Source organism: Mastacembelus armatus, chromosome 14 (assembly GCF_900324485.2).
Source record: "Mastacembelus armatus chromosome 14, fMasArm1.2, whole genome shotgun sequence".
In the NCBI taxonomy this organism is placed as follows: Eukaryota; Metazoa; Chordata; class Actinopteri; order Synbranchiformes; family Mastacembelidae; genus Mastacembelus; species Mastacembelus armatus.
The window spans coordinates 18,442,630-18,456,125 of record NC_046646.1 but is presented as its reverse complement, the minus strand read 5'-3'; the positions used below and the strand labels follow the sequence as shown (position 1 = coordinate 18,456,125).

General features: G+C 36.5%; 4 protein-coding genes and 1 pseudogene across 5 annotated transcripts; 3 read left to right on the top strand and 2 right to left on the bottom strand.

Moving 5' to 3' along the window:
- Nucleotides 1-2,790: 2,790 nt before the first annotated feature.
- Nucleotides 2,791-4,663, top strand: coa4 (cytochrome c oxidase assembly factor 4 homolog). 2 transcript variants are annotated; one of them, XR_003296998.2, is made up of 3 exons: nt 2,791-2,927; nt 3,481-3,828; nt 3,984-4,663. XR_003296998.2 is itself a non-coding variant. In XM_026328340.2 (2 exons), the coding sequence occupies exon 2, from the start codon at nt 3,521-3,523 to the stop codon at nt 3,767-3,769; it is 249 nt and encodes an 82-aa protein (XP_026184125.1). In that variant the 5' UTR covers nt 2,791-2,927; nt 3,481-3,520; the 3' UTR covers nt 3,770-4,663. The 2 variants fall into 2 exon arrangements, 1 of the variants encoding a protein (XP_026184125.1); XM_026328340.2 differs by having other exon boundaries at nt 3,481-4,663.
- Nucleotides 4,664-4,927: 264 nt separating this feature from the next.
- Nucleotides 4,928-6,127, top strand: LOC113142952 (olfactory receptor 2AT4-like). The gene has a single exon (XM_026328339.1). The coding sequence runs from the start codon at nt 4,952-4,954 to the stop codon at nt 5,921-5,923; it is 972 nt and encodes a 323-aa protein (XP_026184124.1). The 5' UTR covers nt 4,928-4,951; the 3' UTR covers nt 5,924-6,127.
- Nucleotides 6,128-7,795: 1,668 nt separating this feature from the next.
- Nucleotides 7,796-8,791, bottom strand: LOC113142583 (olfactory receptor 1L4-like). Its single transcript, XM_026327621.1, has one exon. It carries the CDS (start codon nt 8,789-8,791, stop codon nt 7,796-7,798), a length of 996 nt encoding a protein of 331 aa, XP_026183406.1.
- Nucleotides 8,792-8,837: 46 nt separating this feature from the next.
- LOC113142582 (olfactory receptor 2AT4-like) lies at nt 8,838-10,582 on the top strand (annotated as a pseudogene).
- Nucleotides 10,583-12,125: 1,543 nt separating this feature from the next.
- On the bottom strand, nt 12,126-13,121 carry LOC113142581 (olfactory receptor 1-like). Its single transcript, XM_026327619.1, has one exon. The coding sequence runs from the start codon at nt 13,119-13,121 to the stop codon at nt 12,126-12,128; it is 996 nt and encodes a 331-aa protein (XP_026183404.1).
- Between the last annotated feature and the right edge of the window lie 375 nt (nt 13,122-13,496).

The window sequence follows — 13,496 nt, the reverse complement described above, 5'->3', positions numbered from 1 at the left end:
ATATTATTCAATATTTGGGAAATGATTTTAGTTTAGAACTTTATTGTGGAAGTTAGTGTTAGTGTTTTGCAATAGAGGCTGATGTGCTAATTTAGGCTCCAGTTTAAAAAAATTTGATTGTTACATGAAAAGTCATTAAACCAGAATGCCCTGATTACATCATGTTTGAAACATAAATGAGAAAGGCTCCATTAGCCAAAGAGGTAGGATAGAGCTGTGTTCTGCATAAGGGAATACCAGGATATTTCATCTCTGTATTGAGAAGAGAGAAAGTGTTTATTACTTGGATTAGAAAATGTAGATTAAAAAGTTTGTGAAAAAATAAATGAATTGTGTTTGCTAGCAGCAGCAATAGGTTTGTTAAAATGATATTCTCCCTTAAAACTTCAACATATTAAATGTTTTGACAATAAGTACTTCTTGCTACTTTTTGAATTCTTTCCATGGTGAACTCACATATTGAAGTGCTTCACAAAAACCTGAGCTGTAAGTCACAATCTATGCTCCTGACACTTTAATGCCAACCACTCCTATTTGTCCATATCAATTCAAGAAGGTTAATCAGGAGCCTCCTGTCCAGTCATCTTTTGTCACACAATGACCCTACATACAGTGCATTCAGAAAGTTAGACCCCCTTCACTTTTTAGTGAGTGAGGTGACCAAGTACCTGATGGTCACTCTGTCAGAGCTTCAGAGATCCTATTTGGAGATGGGACAAAGTTCCAGAAGGACAACCATCACTGCGACCCTCCACCAATCTGGGCTTTATGGCAGAGTAGCTGGCTTTTGGCCAGAGACGAAAGTCTCTGCTCAGTACAAAAGACATAAAAGCCAGCTTGGTGTTTGCAAGAAAGCACTTGAAGGACTCTCTGAAGACTATGAGGAACAATATTCTCTGGTCTGATGAAACCAAGATTGAACTGTTTGGCAACAGTTCTAAATGTTATGTCTGGAGGGAACCAGGCACCTCTCATCAGCTGCCCAATACTATCCCAACAGTGAAGCAGGGTGGTGGCAGCACCAAGCTGAGGGGGTGTTTTTCAGCAGCTGGGACTGGGAGACTGGTCAGGATTGAGGGAAAGCTGAATGGAATAAAGTGCAGAGATGTCCTCAGTGAGAACCTGTTCCCTAGTGCTCAGGACCTCAGACTGGGCTGAAGCCAAGACAACACAGGAATGGCTTGGGGACAACGCTGTGAATGTCCTACAGTAGCCAAGCCAGAACCCGACCAAGTTGGAAAGAAGAATGGCACAAAATTGCCCAAACCAGTTGTGCAAAACTTGTTTCATACGCAAAAAGACTTCAGGCTGTAATTGCTGCCGAAGGTGCTTCAACTGTCAGAATATTTCTGATTTTTCTTTTTAATAAATTTTACAAATATTTCTAAAATTCTGTTTTCTCTGTCATTATGTGGTACTGAGCGTAGATTAATGAGAAAACTATTTTAGTATCAGGCTGCAACATAAGAAAATTGAAAAAAGGGGGTCTGAATACTTAATGAATGCACTGTAAATCACAGTCCAACCCATGCTCATCAGTTTGTTCCTAGTGTAAATCATGAAGACAGTGTTTGTCAGGGGTATAGGGTATAAGCAGTTCATCAAGGTCAGTCTGCTATTTAAAAGTAGATTGACATGAAGATACAACAGAGTCGCATAAAGAACCAAGAAGACATTAATTATTTAATTATTTATTGCCTTCTCTGACAGCCTGACACTTTCATAATATTCTCAGTGGAATTTACAACTTAGATTCATTTTATTATCAAAAAGGGCATTGCTACCCGAGACAAAGGGATCATGTTTCTTTAATGCCTAAGACTCTTTCTAATGAGTCTCATCAGGGACCGATGCTTAATGACTTTCCCCATAAACAAAGAAACCTTCTAATGTTGAACCTTTTGACTAATTAATCTCCCCCTTCATTCGTTACCACTGGAAAAAAGAGCTATTTTAACTTAGATTAAATTAACTTAACTTAACCTAGTGGCATTAAATATATTCTACATAGGAAATCAGTTTTTTTCTACATAGGCAGTCATTTGGCCAACTAATTGCAGGTTAGTACAGACTTCAGAAGTAATGTTAAACAATCTGGGGGTTTATGTTTCAAGAACACTAATGGCTCATTAATATCAGTATATACCCCATCCCATTACACTCCGGTTTTAATTGCAACAGTGCAAAAGCTCCTAATGAATGCATGTGAGATTAATTAGGTTTAAGTCAGTGTAGTAAATAAAAAGTTTGCTTGTTACCGGCAAGGTCATTAAGCAGCATTGTTTGGTGATGACGTTACAAACGGGGTTCATTAGCAGGGTCCCCAGGGACCTCAAAGGATTCTTTATGCTGTTTTCCCTGTGTCCTGTTTTATGATAAAAGCCCCCTGAGGAAATACAGTTTATTTTCGTGTTATATTTTTTGTTACATAACTTGATATACTCCAGGCAAGTGTAAAGTGTTTTTAAAAAAGGACTTATTAAAATGTTATGTAAAGTCACAAAATGCATTTACCTTTTACTAGTACATTTTCAAGCCACTTGCACTTTTCTCAAGTATATACATTTCCTGAACATCATTATTCTTTCTTTAAGGTTTATTAGCTAATATTAGTACTAATAATGATTAGTCACATTACACTGTCCGTTGGTCTTTATTTCACCTGCGATATTGTTTAGTTACTTTTCGAACTTTACTTTTATAAGTCAGTCAGTCAGCCATTATCAGGCCTAGTGTGCTGCTATAGCGCGGAACTGATGTGTGCGTCAACGGAACGATTTGACGGCTACACCTTGTTTGGTCCTCTGCTCAAATGTGTCCTCCTTCACATGCTACTGTTAGAGTTGACCGTGAGGTTGGATACGGCGAGTTCGTCGTTATGCAGGTTATAGAAACGTAATTTCAGTAACGTGACGGCCAATAATCAGGTAAAAAAATAAAAGAGAGAGATGTGAGAATTTGTGTTAGTTAACTTTGCTCCATTCCTGCAATGTTAGAGTGTCTGCGTAAACACTGCAGCTAAATTCTAGTTTTACGTATCAAGTTACATAATGGAGATAACGCCAACCAAACACAACTAAAATATTTTCGTATTGTACTTAGATATTTACAGCACAGTAGGTTATATTTCAGCATATGTGCCACGACTATAACAAAAAGATGTGGGTTCAGTTTACATGCACAAATGAGATATGAGATATAGTTAGAAAAGTCTGTATGAGACAGCATGTACTTACAACACACACCAACCAAAGGTTCATAGAAGATAAGAAAATATGAGTTAAACTGTAAACACAATAAAATCACTTAGTCCATTTAAGTGTCTGAATTGGCCCTATCAAAATTTTAAAAAGGCAGCTTAAAGATTTTACTTTTGGTAATTAAGAAATTAATTTCACTACACCAAGCCAAAATAGAGGACATAAGCTTAATGACTAACAAGGACATTGTGTTATTGTTCTTAAAACTGTATTTTTGCAGGTTTCTTGATACCTGGACAAAGACTGTGCATTGAAACAGGATGGCGTTCCCTTCACATGATCGTAGCCGCAGAGTGGATGAGGATGACCCTGTTGAACAGATGATATCTCGCACTGGCTGTGCTGAGCTACATTATGCTGTGCAAGAGTGCATGGCTGAATACCAGGACTGGCGAGCGTGCCAGAAGCAGGTTGGCACCTTCAAAGACTGCATGATGAATTTCCAAAATGCCCGTAAAGAACAACTGATGAAGCAGCAGTCAACCTCTACTGAGTCAGCACCCACCTGAACCAAGCATCTCCCATACAGTAGCTTGGGTGTGTTTAAGACTTGCTTGACATGCTGAAGGTGAAAAGACTTTAAATAATTTATTTGTGATGAAAATAACATATGAACAGTTGCATAAAATCCTAGTTTGGATTTTCAAGTTGTATGGCAGAGTCCAAAAGATAAGTATGACACAAACATACATCCATTATCTATACCCATTTATTCCTATTTAGGGTCACAGGGATCTGCTGGATTTCCCCTGCTACAACCCTGCTGTAGAAACATGCATGTGCAACATGGCTGCTTGCAAGAAAGAGGACCTGCTCCCTATATAGATTTAAAAGGCTAATTTTAACATTAGGATAATACTATGGTTGGTATTTTCTGGTGATTACACACTAATGGCATCATCATTTTGAATACTATATTCCATTTCTGCTAATTGACCACTCTAAATACTACACAATGTACCTTTCCCTTGGGTTTATAATTGTTTTTATTCTTAATAGATGCCATTGAGATTAATTAGTGTGAAGTCCAAACAACACAAGGTTTGTACTATTTGTTTAAGACAAGGTCATTATCCAGAATTCTCTGGTGATGGCATCACAAATTGGGCTCATTAGAACCATTTTGTTTTGACTCACACTGACCTGCTTAGTGTTCGGGAACTTTATGCAATAGACAAATCATCAATTTCTCATGGTTCTCACAATAGATTTCTATAGTGTCGCATGAATATGTTGGAAAAGTAAACTTATACACTGTACATCTAAGCAATAAAATTACAAGATCATGATAGGTAAGTTGATGTCATTAATGTTTTATGTGACCAAGCAGACATAAGGCATGTGTGACACAGCTGCAAATGCTGGTGACATCATCAAACTCATTAAATGATTCAAAACACTAACTTGATGTTTCTTTTGAGTTCATTAAAACGATAAGTTTGGTCAAAATTAACTACAGCCTGCTCCTTGTGGGTCAAATTAACAACATTAAAAACTTTCATGTTGGGTGGTGCCAGTGGGAAGGTTTATCTCAGGAGATCAATGAGGAAAGTATATCTTCCCACCGTAGTGCAGTTTGTTTAAATGTAATTGTAATGTCATTATAATGCACATGCACCTTTCAGGAATCCTATAGACTGCAGAGCGTTTACACAGAGGCTGTTCTCTAAAACACAGTCTGGAGTTCAACTATGTCTTTTCTCAGGACTGTTCACAATGACTCTGTCATCATTCATTCTCCAGGCTTTTATATCATCGGATTTCAGACATTTCCCCACATCACTATCTACTTCATCTTTTTAGCATTTGTCTATGTGCTTACAGTGCTGTTGAATGCTGTGGTGATTTACGTAATTACCGTTAATCATTGTTTACACACTCCAAAATTTTTGGCTGTGGTCAATCTTGCAGTAACTGATTTAATTCTAAACACATGCATTATTCCCAGCATGATAAAAATATTCCTCATCAAGGACAACTTTGTTCCATTCAACTTATGTTTGGTCCAAATGTACGTTTACTATGCGTTTGGTACTTTGGAGTCATTTGCACTTGCTATACTTGCCTATGACAGGTTGATTGCAATATGTTTCCCTCTGCGTCAGAACTCAATCAACACACTGCGGAGCATATCTTACATTGTCTGCCTGACTTGGTGTTTGACTCTGGGAGTCATTGGATTTGCAGTAGGTATAATGACTCGACTGTCCTTTTGCAATTCTCTCAACGTTTTCAGTTATTTCTGTGACTATGCACCTGTATTTAGACTTGCCTGTAATGATTACACAATGCAGTGGTCTGTGGCCTCTTTGCTTACTTTCCTGAACCTTGTAGGACCTTTTGCTTTTATATTTCTGTCTTATGTCAGCATTCTGATGACTGTGTTCAGAATGAAGTCAATCGACAATCGAGTGAAAGCTTTGGCCACTTGTGCTGAGCATCTGATCCTTGTTGCTGTATTTTACATTCCAGTCATTACAATTTTTACTATTGGGTTTTATCTGCGACTCATTGACCCAGACCAGCGTGTGCTGAGCCTGTCTCTGGCCTCTTGCATCCCACCGTGCATCAATCCTATGGTATACTCTTTGAAAACTAAAGAGATCAAAAACAGAGCCCTGGCACTGGTAAGAAAAAAATCAAATTGGCCAAGATCAACATAAACAAAAATGTAGACCTTAAATATTTGTGTAAAGGTAAGGGCAGAAGCTTTCATTTTAGGAAACCCAGAGCCCTGGCTCTACTCATAAAAAACTAAAATTGCCAGAGCTGTTGCTTTTTTTAAAAACCTTTTTTGTTTGCATTTCTGTGGCTTTGGATCACTTTTAATATTTCTAAATGGAATGGATATAATGCAAAAAGAGCTATAGCAGCGGGCTAAAGACTTGATGCATTAAAGGTCTCTAATTTATGTCATTTATGCTTTATTTCTACTCATATACTAAATTCATCACAGCAGCAGATACGTCTCAGCTCAAAGGTTTGAGAATCTAAGAAAACAAGTGAGAAAAAAGAAGAACATACTTACATTAGAGAATGAAATCATAATGACTGTCTGCCCTCTAGTGACTTTATGTTTACAGTGGAAGTTGTACTATGGACGACATTCATTAAAGACTCTCAGCACTACATGGTTTACTTCATTGAATAAAGTTTTCTTTATTCAATTACGGATCTGAAGATGTTTTGTCAATGGCCAAAAGAGACAGTATGTCAAATTAACATACCTATTTCATATATATGCTTTGTGCATCTGCCCAAATATGAACTCCATGAAACAATGCAATAACTGATAATTACTGATATTTGAAATACTGAGAATCAAAAGGCACTTCCAGGAAACCTACAGAGCTCCAGAATAGTTGCCTACCTGTGAATTTCAAATTGTTTCATTTAATTTGATAAGAATATACAAATAGAGTTGATTTTTGGCACCCAGCAATGAAGTATTAATTATTAAAGTTTACCTCAAAAAGTGCTCAGTGGGTGTAGTTTCTATCACAAACAGAAACCTGTTTCTGCTTGTTTGTAATCCAGAATAGCACCACTACAAACCACTAGATGGTGCAAGCCTACTAGAACTGCAGCTAATTCCATGTTTCACCTTCAGCTTCAAAGGCCGATTTCAAAGGACAAGACGGTAGAAACTAAGTACATTTACTCATGTGTTGTACTAAAGTCCAGTGTTTTGACGTATCGATACAAATTTCTGCTACTTCCTATTTATTACATTTCAGTCAAATATTGTAATTTTTACTCTTAATGTATTTTTGGATGATTTACAGGTTTTGAGAACCACATTCATGATGGATAAACAGTATAATCATAACTTTATTAATCCTCCATGGGAAATACACTTCCAACATATGTATTTACCACCTTGTTTCCAGTTTGGTGTTTAGAAAGACTGTGAGGATATTCCCAATTCGGACAATAGCTCAGTGCTCTAGTTTTTGTTAGTTGCCTTCACCTTTGTTAATAAATCATGCACATTCTCACTTTGCCTGGTCTGTGTCTGCATTTGAGCCCTTTATCTTGAAAAACCTGACACACAAAAATGACAGGAACATGCAAACATTACACAGAAATGTTCCGGGATTCAAACACAAAACCTTCTTGTTGTGAGGCGACAGCACTAACCAAAATCAGATATTACAAAAAGAGTTTGTCCTTCGTCTAAAACCAAATATAAATGTATTTGTTCATGAATATTTACTTTGAATAAGGAGAACATGATCTCCATGAATTCATGAGAAACACCAATTAAAGATGATGGTGTCTTTTTGCAAAATTTGAACCTTAAGCAGTGTATGGTCTGAACATATTAATTTCTCTGGTTTCATTTTGCAAAAAAGATCATTATATAGCTACTGCAACAGCAAACTACAATAAATATTACCACACTACATAAATAATACAATTTAAAATAAAACTCCAGGACTTGCTACTAAAAAGTTGAACGTAGTAAGTAAAAGTAAGTAGAATCATAAAAAAATAAAAAATAAATAACACTATTTGATCTGTCAGTACAACACTTATAAACAGGTCATCTTGTTTGACAAGGTCATGTTGCTCAGCCTATTGCTTTTACAAAGTTTCCTGATAGAGTTCAGCATTTCTTCTGTCTTTAAAGAGTATAAAATAGGATTTAACAAAGCTGGTATGGTGTGTGTTAAAATAGAGTTTATGATTCTGGCATTAGGATGAATATAGGAGCTCAGTACAGCTATATAGGTGCCCAAAAGTGGTAAGTAAAAAATAGCCACAAGAATCAGGTGAGAAGTACAAGTTTTCAATGCTTTGACTCTTTCTGTCCCTGATGCAATCCTGCTCAGTGCTATGGCAATGCAAACATATGTCAGTACTATTAATATAGGAGGAAAACACATGACTGCTGCAATGCAAACTAATGCCATCGTGTAATTTAAAGATGTGTCATTACAGGCCAGCTGATATGTTGGTCCATGATCACAGTAAAAGCTTTGTATCACCAAAGATCCACAGAAGGAGAGACGATCAAGTAGCCCAACCAAGCATGACATTATACTCAAAGAAACTACCCACACTAACAGCAGCATTGCAGCAATAGCTGGTTTAGTCACAATACTATGGTACCTTAAAGGGAAGCAAATTGCTATAAATCTGTCATATGCCATAGTGACAAGTGTCCATGACTGCACACTTCCAAAGACTAAAACAAAGAACATATAACTTAAACAAGCCTCATAGACAATGTATCTGTTGTCAAACAAAAATGTGTCTAAGACTTTTGGGATGAGAGCAGTGCTCCCACACAAATCTGTCAAAGCCAGGTTGAACACAATCATGTATTTAGGAGTATGAAGAGTCTTGACCAGGAAAATCACTGAGAGAAGGAGAACATTCCCAACAACAGTCATGATATAGACAAAACACAGGAAGATATAAAAATATGTAACATGAGGGATGTTGGAAAATCCACTGAGATAAAATTTTGCAGGACGAACAAATGTGACATTAGATATGGTAGCAGCTTTCTTGTCTGGGGCCATTATTTCTTTCACAAACTGTAATATAGAGAAAAATATATAATAAAAGATGACACAGCTGACTGATGGGAACTGCTGTAACCAAATTCACCTCAGACAGTAACAAGTGTGCAGTTTCCTGAAGTGAGTTGTACTGCGACAGACCTGCCATTTATATTGTATCCTCTGTCATTGTGAGACAGTAGAAATAGAGGTCACTGTGTCACATGATCATCAGTTACATATTGTTTTTTTTTTAATGTGTCTGATGTCGATGCAGTCGACAGAAACAGAATGAAATGCTCTGTAATTGGACAATGCAAAAACTGCAAAACTTAAACCAAATGTCAGAAAATATAAAGCAAAATAAATGATTTAAAAATTAATAAACAACAAAGTCTACACTGATTCAAAACTGCCTTCATATTGTAGAGTCTTACTTGCCATAGCAAGTATAACCTGTCATGAATTTATTTTATTCTATATTATTATGATCAGATTACATGCACAGTACTTCAGCATTAAGATAGGAGGACTAGTGACATCATCAAACTCATTAAATGATCCTACAAAAGAATAATTAGATGTTTGTTTTGAGTGCATTCCAGATTAACTACAGCCTGTTTCTTGTGGATCAAATTAACAACATTAAAAACTTTCATGTTGGGCACTGTCAGTGAGAAGGTTTATCTCAGGAGATCAATGAGGAAAGTATATCTTCCCACTGTAGTACAATCTGTTTAAATGTAATTATAATGTCATTATAATGCACATGCACCTTTCAGGGATCCTATAATGTGATATGATTCCCTTTTTTTTTTTTTTAACAGGCTGCAGAACCTTTACACAGAGGTTGTTCTCTAAAACACAGTCTGTGGCATTTTGGCTTTTCTCAGGCCTGTTCTCAATGACTCTGTCATCATTCATTCTCCAGGCTTCTATATCATTGGATTTCAGACATTTCCCCACATCACTGTCTGCTTCATCTTTTTAGCATTTGTCTATGTGCTTACAGTGCTGTTGAATGCTGTGGTGATTTACGTAATTACCGTTAATCATTGTTTACACACTCCAAAATTTTTGGCTGTGGTCAATCTTGCAGTAACTGATTTAATTCTAAACACATGCATTATTCCCAGCATGATAAAAATATTCCTCATCAAGGACAACTTTGTTCCATTCAACTTATGTTTGGTCCAAATATACGTTTACTATGCGTTTGGTACTTTGGAGTCATTTGCACTAGCTATACTTGCCTATGACAGGTTGATTGCAATATGTTTCCCTCTGCGTCAGAACTCAATCAACACACTGCGGAGCATGTCTTACATTGTCTGCCTGACTTGGTGTTTGACTCTGGGAGTCATTGGATTTGCAGTAGGTATAATGACTCGACTGTCCTTTTGCAATTCTCTCAACGTTTTCAGTTATTTCTGTGACTATGCACCTGTATTTAGACTTGCCTGTAATGATTACACAATGCAGTGGTCTGTGGCCTCTTTGCTTACTTTCCTGAACCTTGTAGGACCTTTTGCTTTTATATTTCTGTCTTATGTCAGCATTCTGGTGACTGTGTTCAGAATGAAGTCAATCGACAATCGAGTGAAAGCTTTGGCCACTTGTGCTGAGCATCTGATCCTTGTTGCTGTATTTTACATTCCAGTCATTACAATTTTTACTATTGGGTTTTATCTGCGACTCATTGACCCAGACCAGCGTGTGCCGAGCCTGTCTCTGGCCTCTTGCATCCCACCGTGCATCAATCCTATGTTAAATTCATCACAGCAGCAGATACGTCTCAGCTCAAAGGTTTGAGAATCTAAGAAAACAAGTGAGAAAAAAGAAGAACATGCTTATATTAGAGAATGAAATAATGACAGTCTGCCCTCTAGTGACTTTATGTTTACAGTGGAAGTTGTACTATGGATGACATTCATTAAAGACTCTCAGCACTACATGGTTTACTTCATTGAATAAAGTTTTCTTTATTCAATTACGGATCTGAAGATGTTTTGTCAATGGCCAAAAGAGACAGTATGTCAAATTAACATACCTATTTCATATATATGCTTTGTGCATCTGCCCAAATATGAACTCCATGAAACAATGCAATAACTGATAATTACTGATATTTGAAATACTGAGAATCAAAGGCACTTCCAAGAAACCTACAGAGCTCCAGAATAGTTGCCTACCTGTGAATTTCAAATTGTTTCATTTAATTTGATAAGAATATACAAATAGAGTTGATTTTTGGCACCCAGCAATGAAGTATTAATTATTAAAGTTTACCTCAAAAAGTGCTCAGTGGGTGTAGTTTCTATCACAAACAGAAACCTGTTTCTGCTTGTTTGTAATCCAGAATAGCACCACTACAAGCCACTAGATGGTGCAAGCCTACTAGAACTGCAGCTAATTCCATGTTTCACCTTCAGCTTCAAAGGCCGATTTCAAAGGACAAGACGGTAGAAACTAAGTACATTTACTCGTGTTGTACTAAAGTCCAGTGTTTTGACGTATCGATACAAATTTCTGCTACTTCCTATTTATTACATTTCAGTCAAATATTGTAATTTTTACTCTTAATGTATTTTTGGATGATTTACAGGTTTTGAGAACCACATTCATGATGGATAAACAGTATAATCATAACTTTATTAATCCTCCATGGGAAATACACTTCCAACATATGTATTTACCACCTTGTTTCCAGTTTGGTGTTTAGAAAGATTGTGAGGATATTCCCAATTTGGACAATAGCTCAGTGCTCTAGTTTTTGTTAGTTGCCTTCACCTTTGTTAATAAATCATGCACATTCTCACTTTGCCTGGTCTGTGTCTGCATTTGAGCCCTTTATCTTGAAAAACCTGACACACAAAAATGACAGGAACATGCAAACATTACACAGAAATGTTCCGGGATTCAAACACAAAACCTTCTTGTTGTGAGGCGACAGCACTAACCAAAATCAGATATTACAAAAAGAGTTTGTCCTTTGTCTAAAACCAAATATAAATGTATTTGTTCATAAATATGTACTTTGAATAAGGAGAACATGATCTCCATGAATTCATGAGAAACACCAATTAAAGATGATGGTGTCTTTTTGCAAAATTTGAACCTTAAGCAGTGTACGGTCAGAACATATTAATTGCTCTGATTTCATTTTGCAAAAAAGATCATTATATAGCTACTGCAACAGCAAACTACAATAAATATTACCACACTACATAAATAATACAATTTAAAATAAAACTCCAGGACTTGCTACTAAAAAGTTGAACGTAGTAAGTAAAAGTAAGTAGAATCATAAAAAAATAAAAAATAAATAACACTATTTGATCTGTCAGTACAACACTTATAAACAGGTCATCTTGTTTGACAAGGTCATGTTGCTCAGCCTATTGCTTTTACAAAGTTTCCTGATAGAGTTCAGCATTTCTTCTGTCTTTAAAGAGTATAAAATAGGATTTAACAAAGCTGGTATGGTGTGTGTTAAAATAGAGTTTATGATTCTGGCATTAGGATGAATATAGGAGCTCAGTACAGCTATATAGGTGCCCAAAAGTGGTAAGTAAAAAATAGCCACAAGAATCAGGTGAGAAGTACAAGTTTTCAATGCTTTGACTCTTTCTGTCCCTGATGCAATCCTGCTCAGTGCTATGGCAATGCAAACATATGTCAGTACTATTAATATAGGAGGAAAACACATGACTGCTGCAATGCAAACTAATGCCATCGTGTAATTTAAAGATGTGTCATTACAGGCCAGCTGATATGTTGGTCCATGATCACAGTAAAAGCTTTGTATCACCAAAGATCCACAGAAGGAGAGACGATCAAGTAGCCCAACCAAGCATGACATTATACTCAAAGAAACTACCCACACTAACAGCAGCATTGCAGCAATAGCTGGTTTAGTCACAATACTATGGTACCTTAAAGGGAAGCAAATTGCTATAAATCTGTCATATGCCATAGTGACAAGTGTCCATGACTGCACACTTACAAAGAATAAAACAAAGAACATATAACTTAAACAAGCCTCATAGACAATGTATCTGTTGTCAAACAAAAATGTGTCTAAGACTTTTGGGATGAGAGCAGTGCTCCCACACAAATCTGTCAAAGCCAGGTTGAACACAATCATGTATTTAGGAGTATGAAGAGTCTTGACCAGGAAAATCACTGAGAGAAGGAGAACATTCCCAACAACAGTCATGATATAGACAAAACACAGGAAGATATAAAAATATGTAACATGAGGGATGTTGGAAAATCCACTGAGATAAAATTTTGCAGGACGAACAAATGTGACATTAGATATGGTAGCAGCTTTCTTGTCTGGGGCCATTTTTTCTTTCACAAACTGTAATATAGAGAAAAATATATAATAAAAGATGACACAGCTGACTGATGGGAACTGCTGTAACCAAACTCACCTCAGACAGTAACAAGTGTGCAGTTTCCTGAAGTGAGTTGTACTGCGACAGACCTGCCATTTATATTGTATCCTCTGTCATTGTGAGACAGTAGAAATAGAGGTCACTGTGTCACATGATCATCAGTTACATATTGTTTTTTTTTTTAATGTGTCTGATGTCGATGCAGTCGACAGAAACAGAATGAAATGCTCTGTAATTGGACAATGCAAAAACTGCAAAACTTAAACCAAATGTCAGAAAATATAAAGCAAAATAAATGATTTAAAAATTAATAACCAACAAAG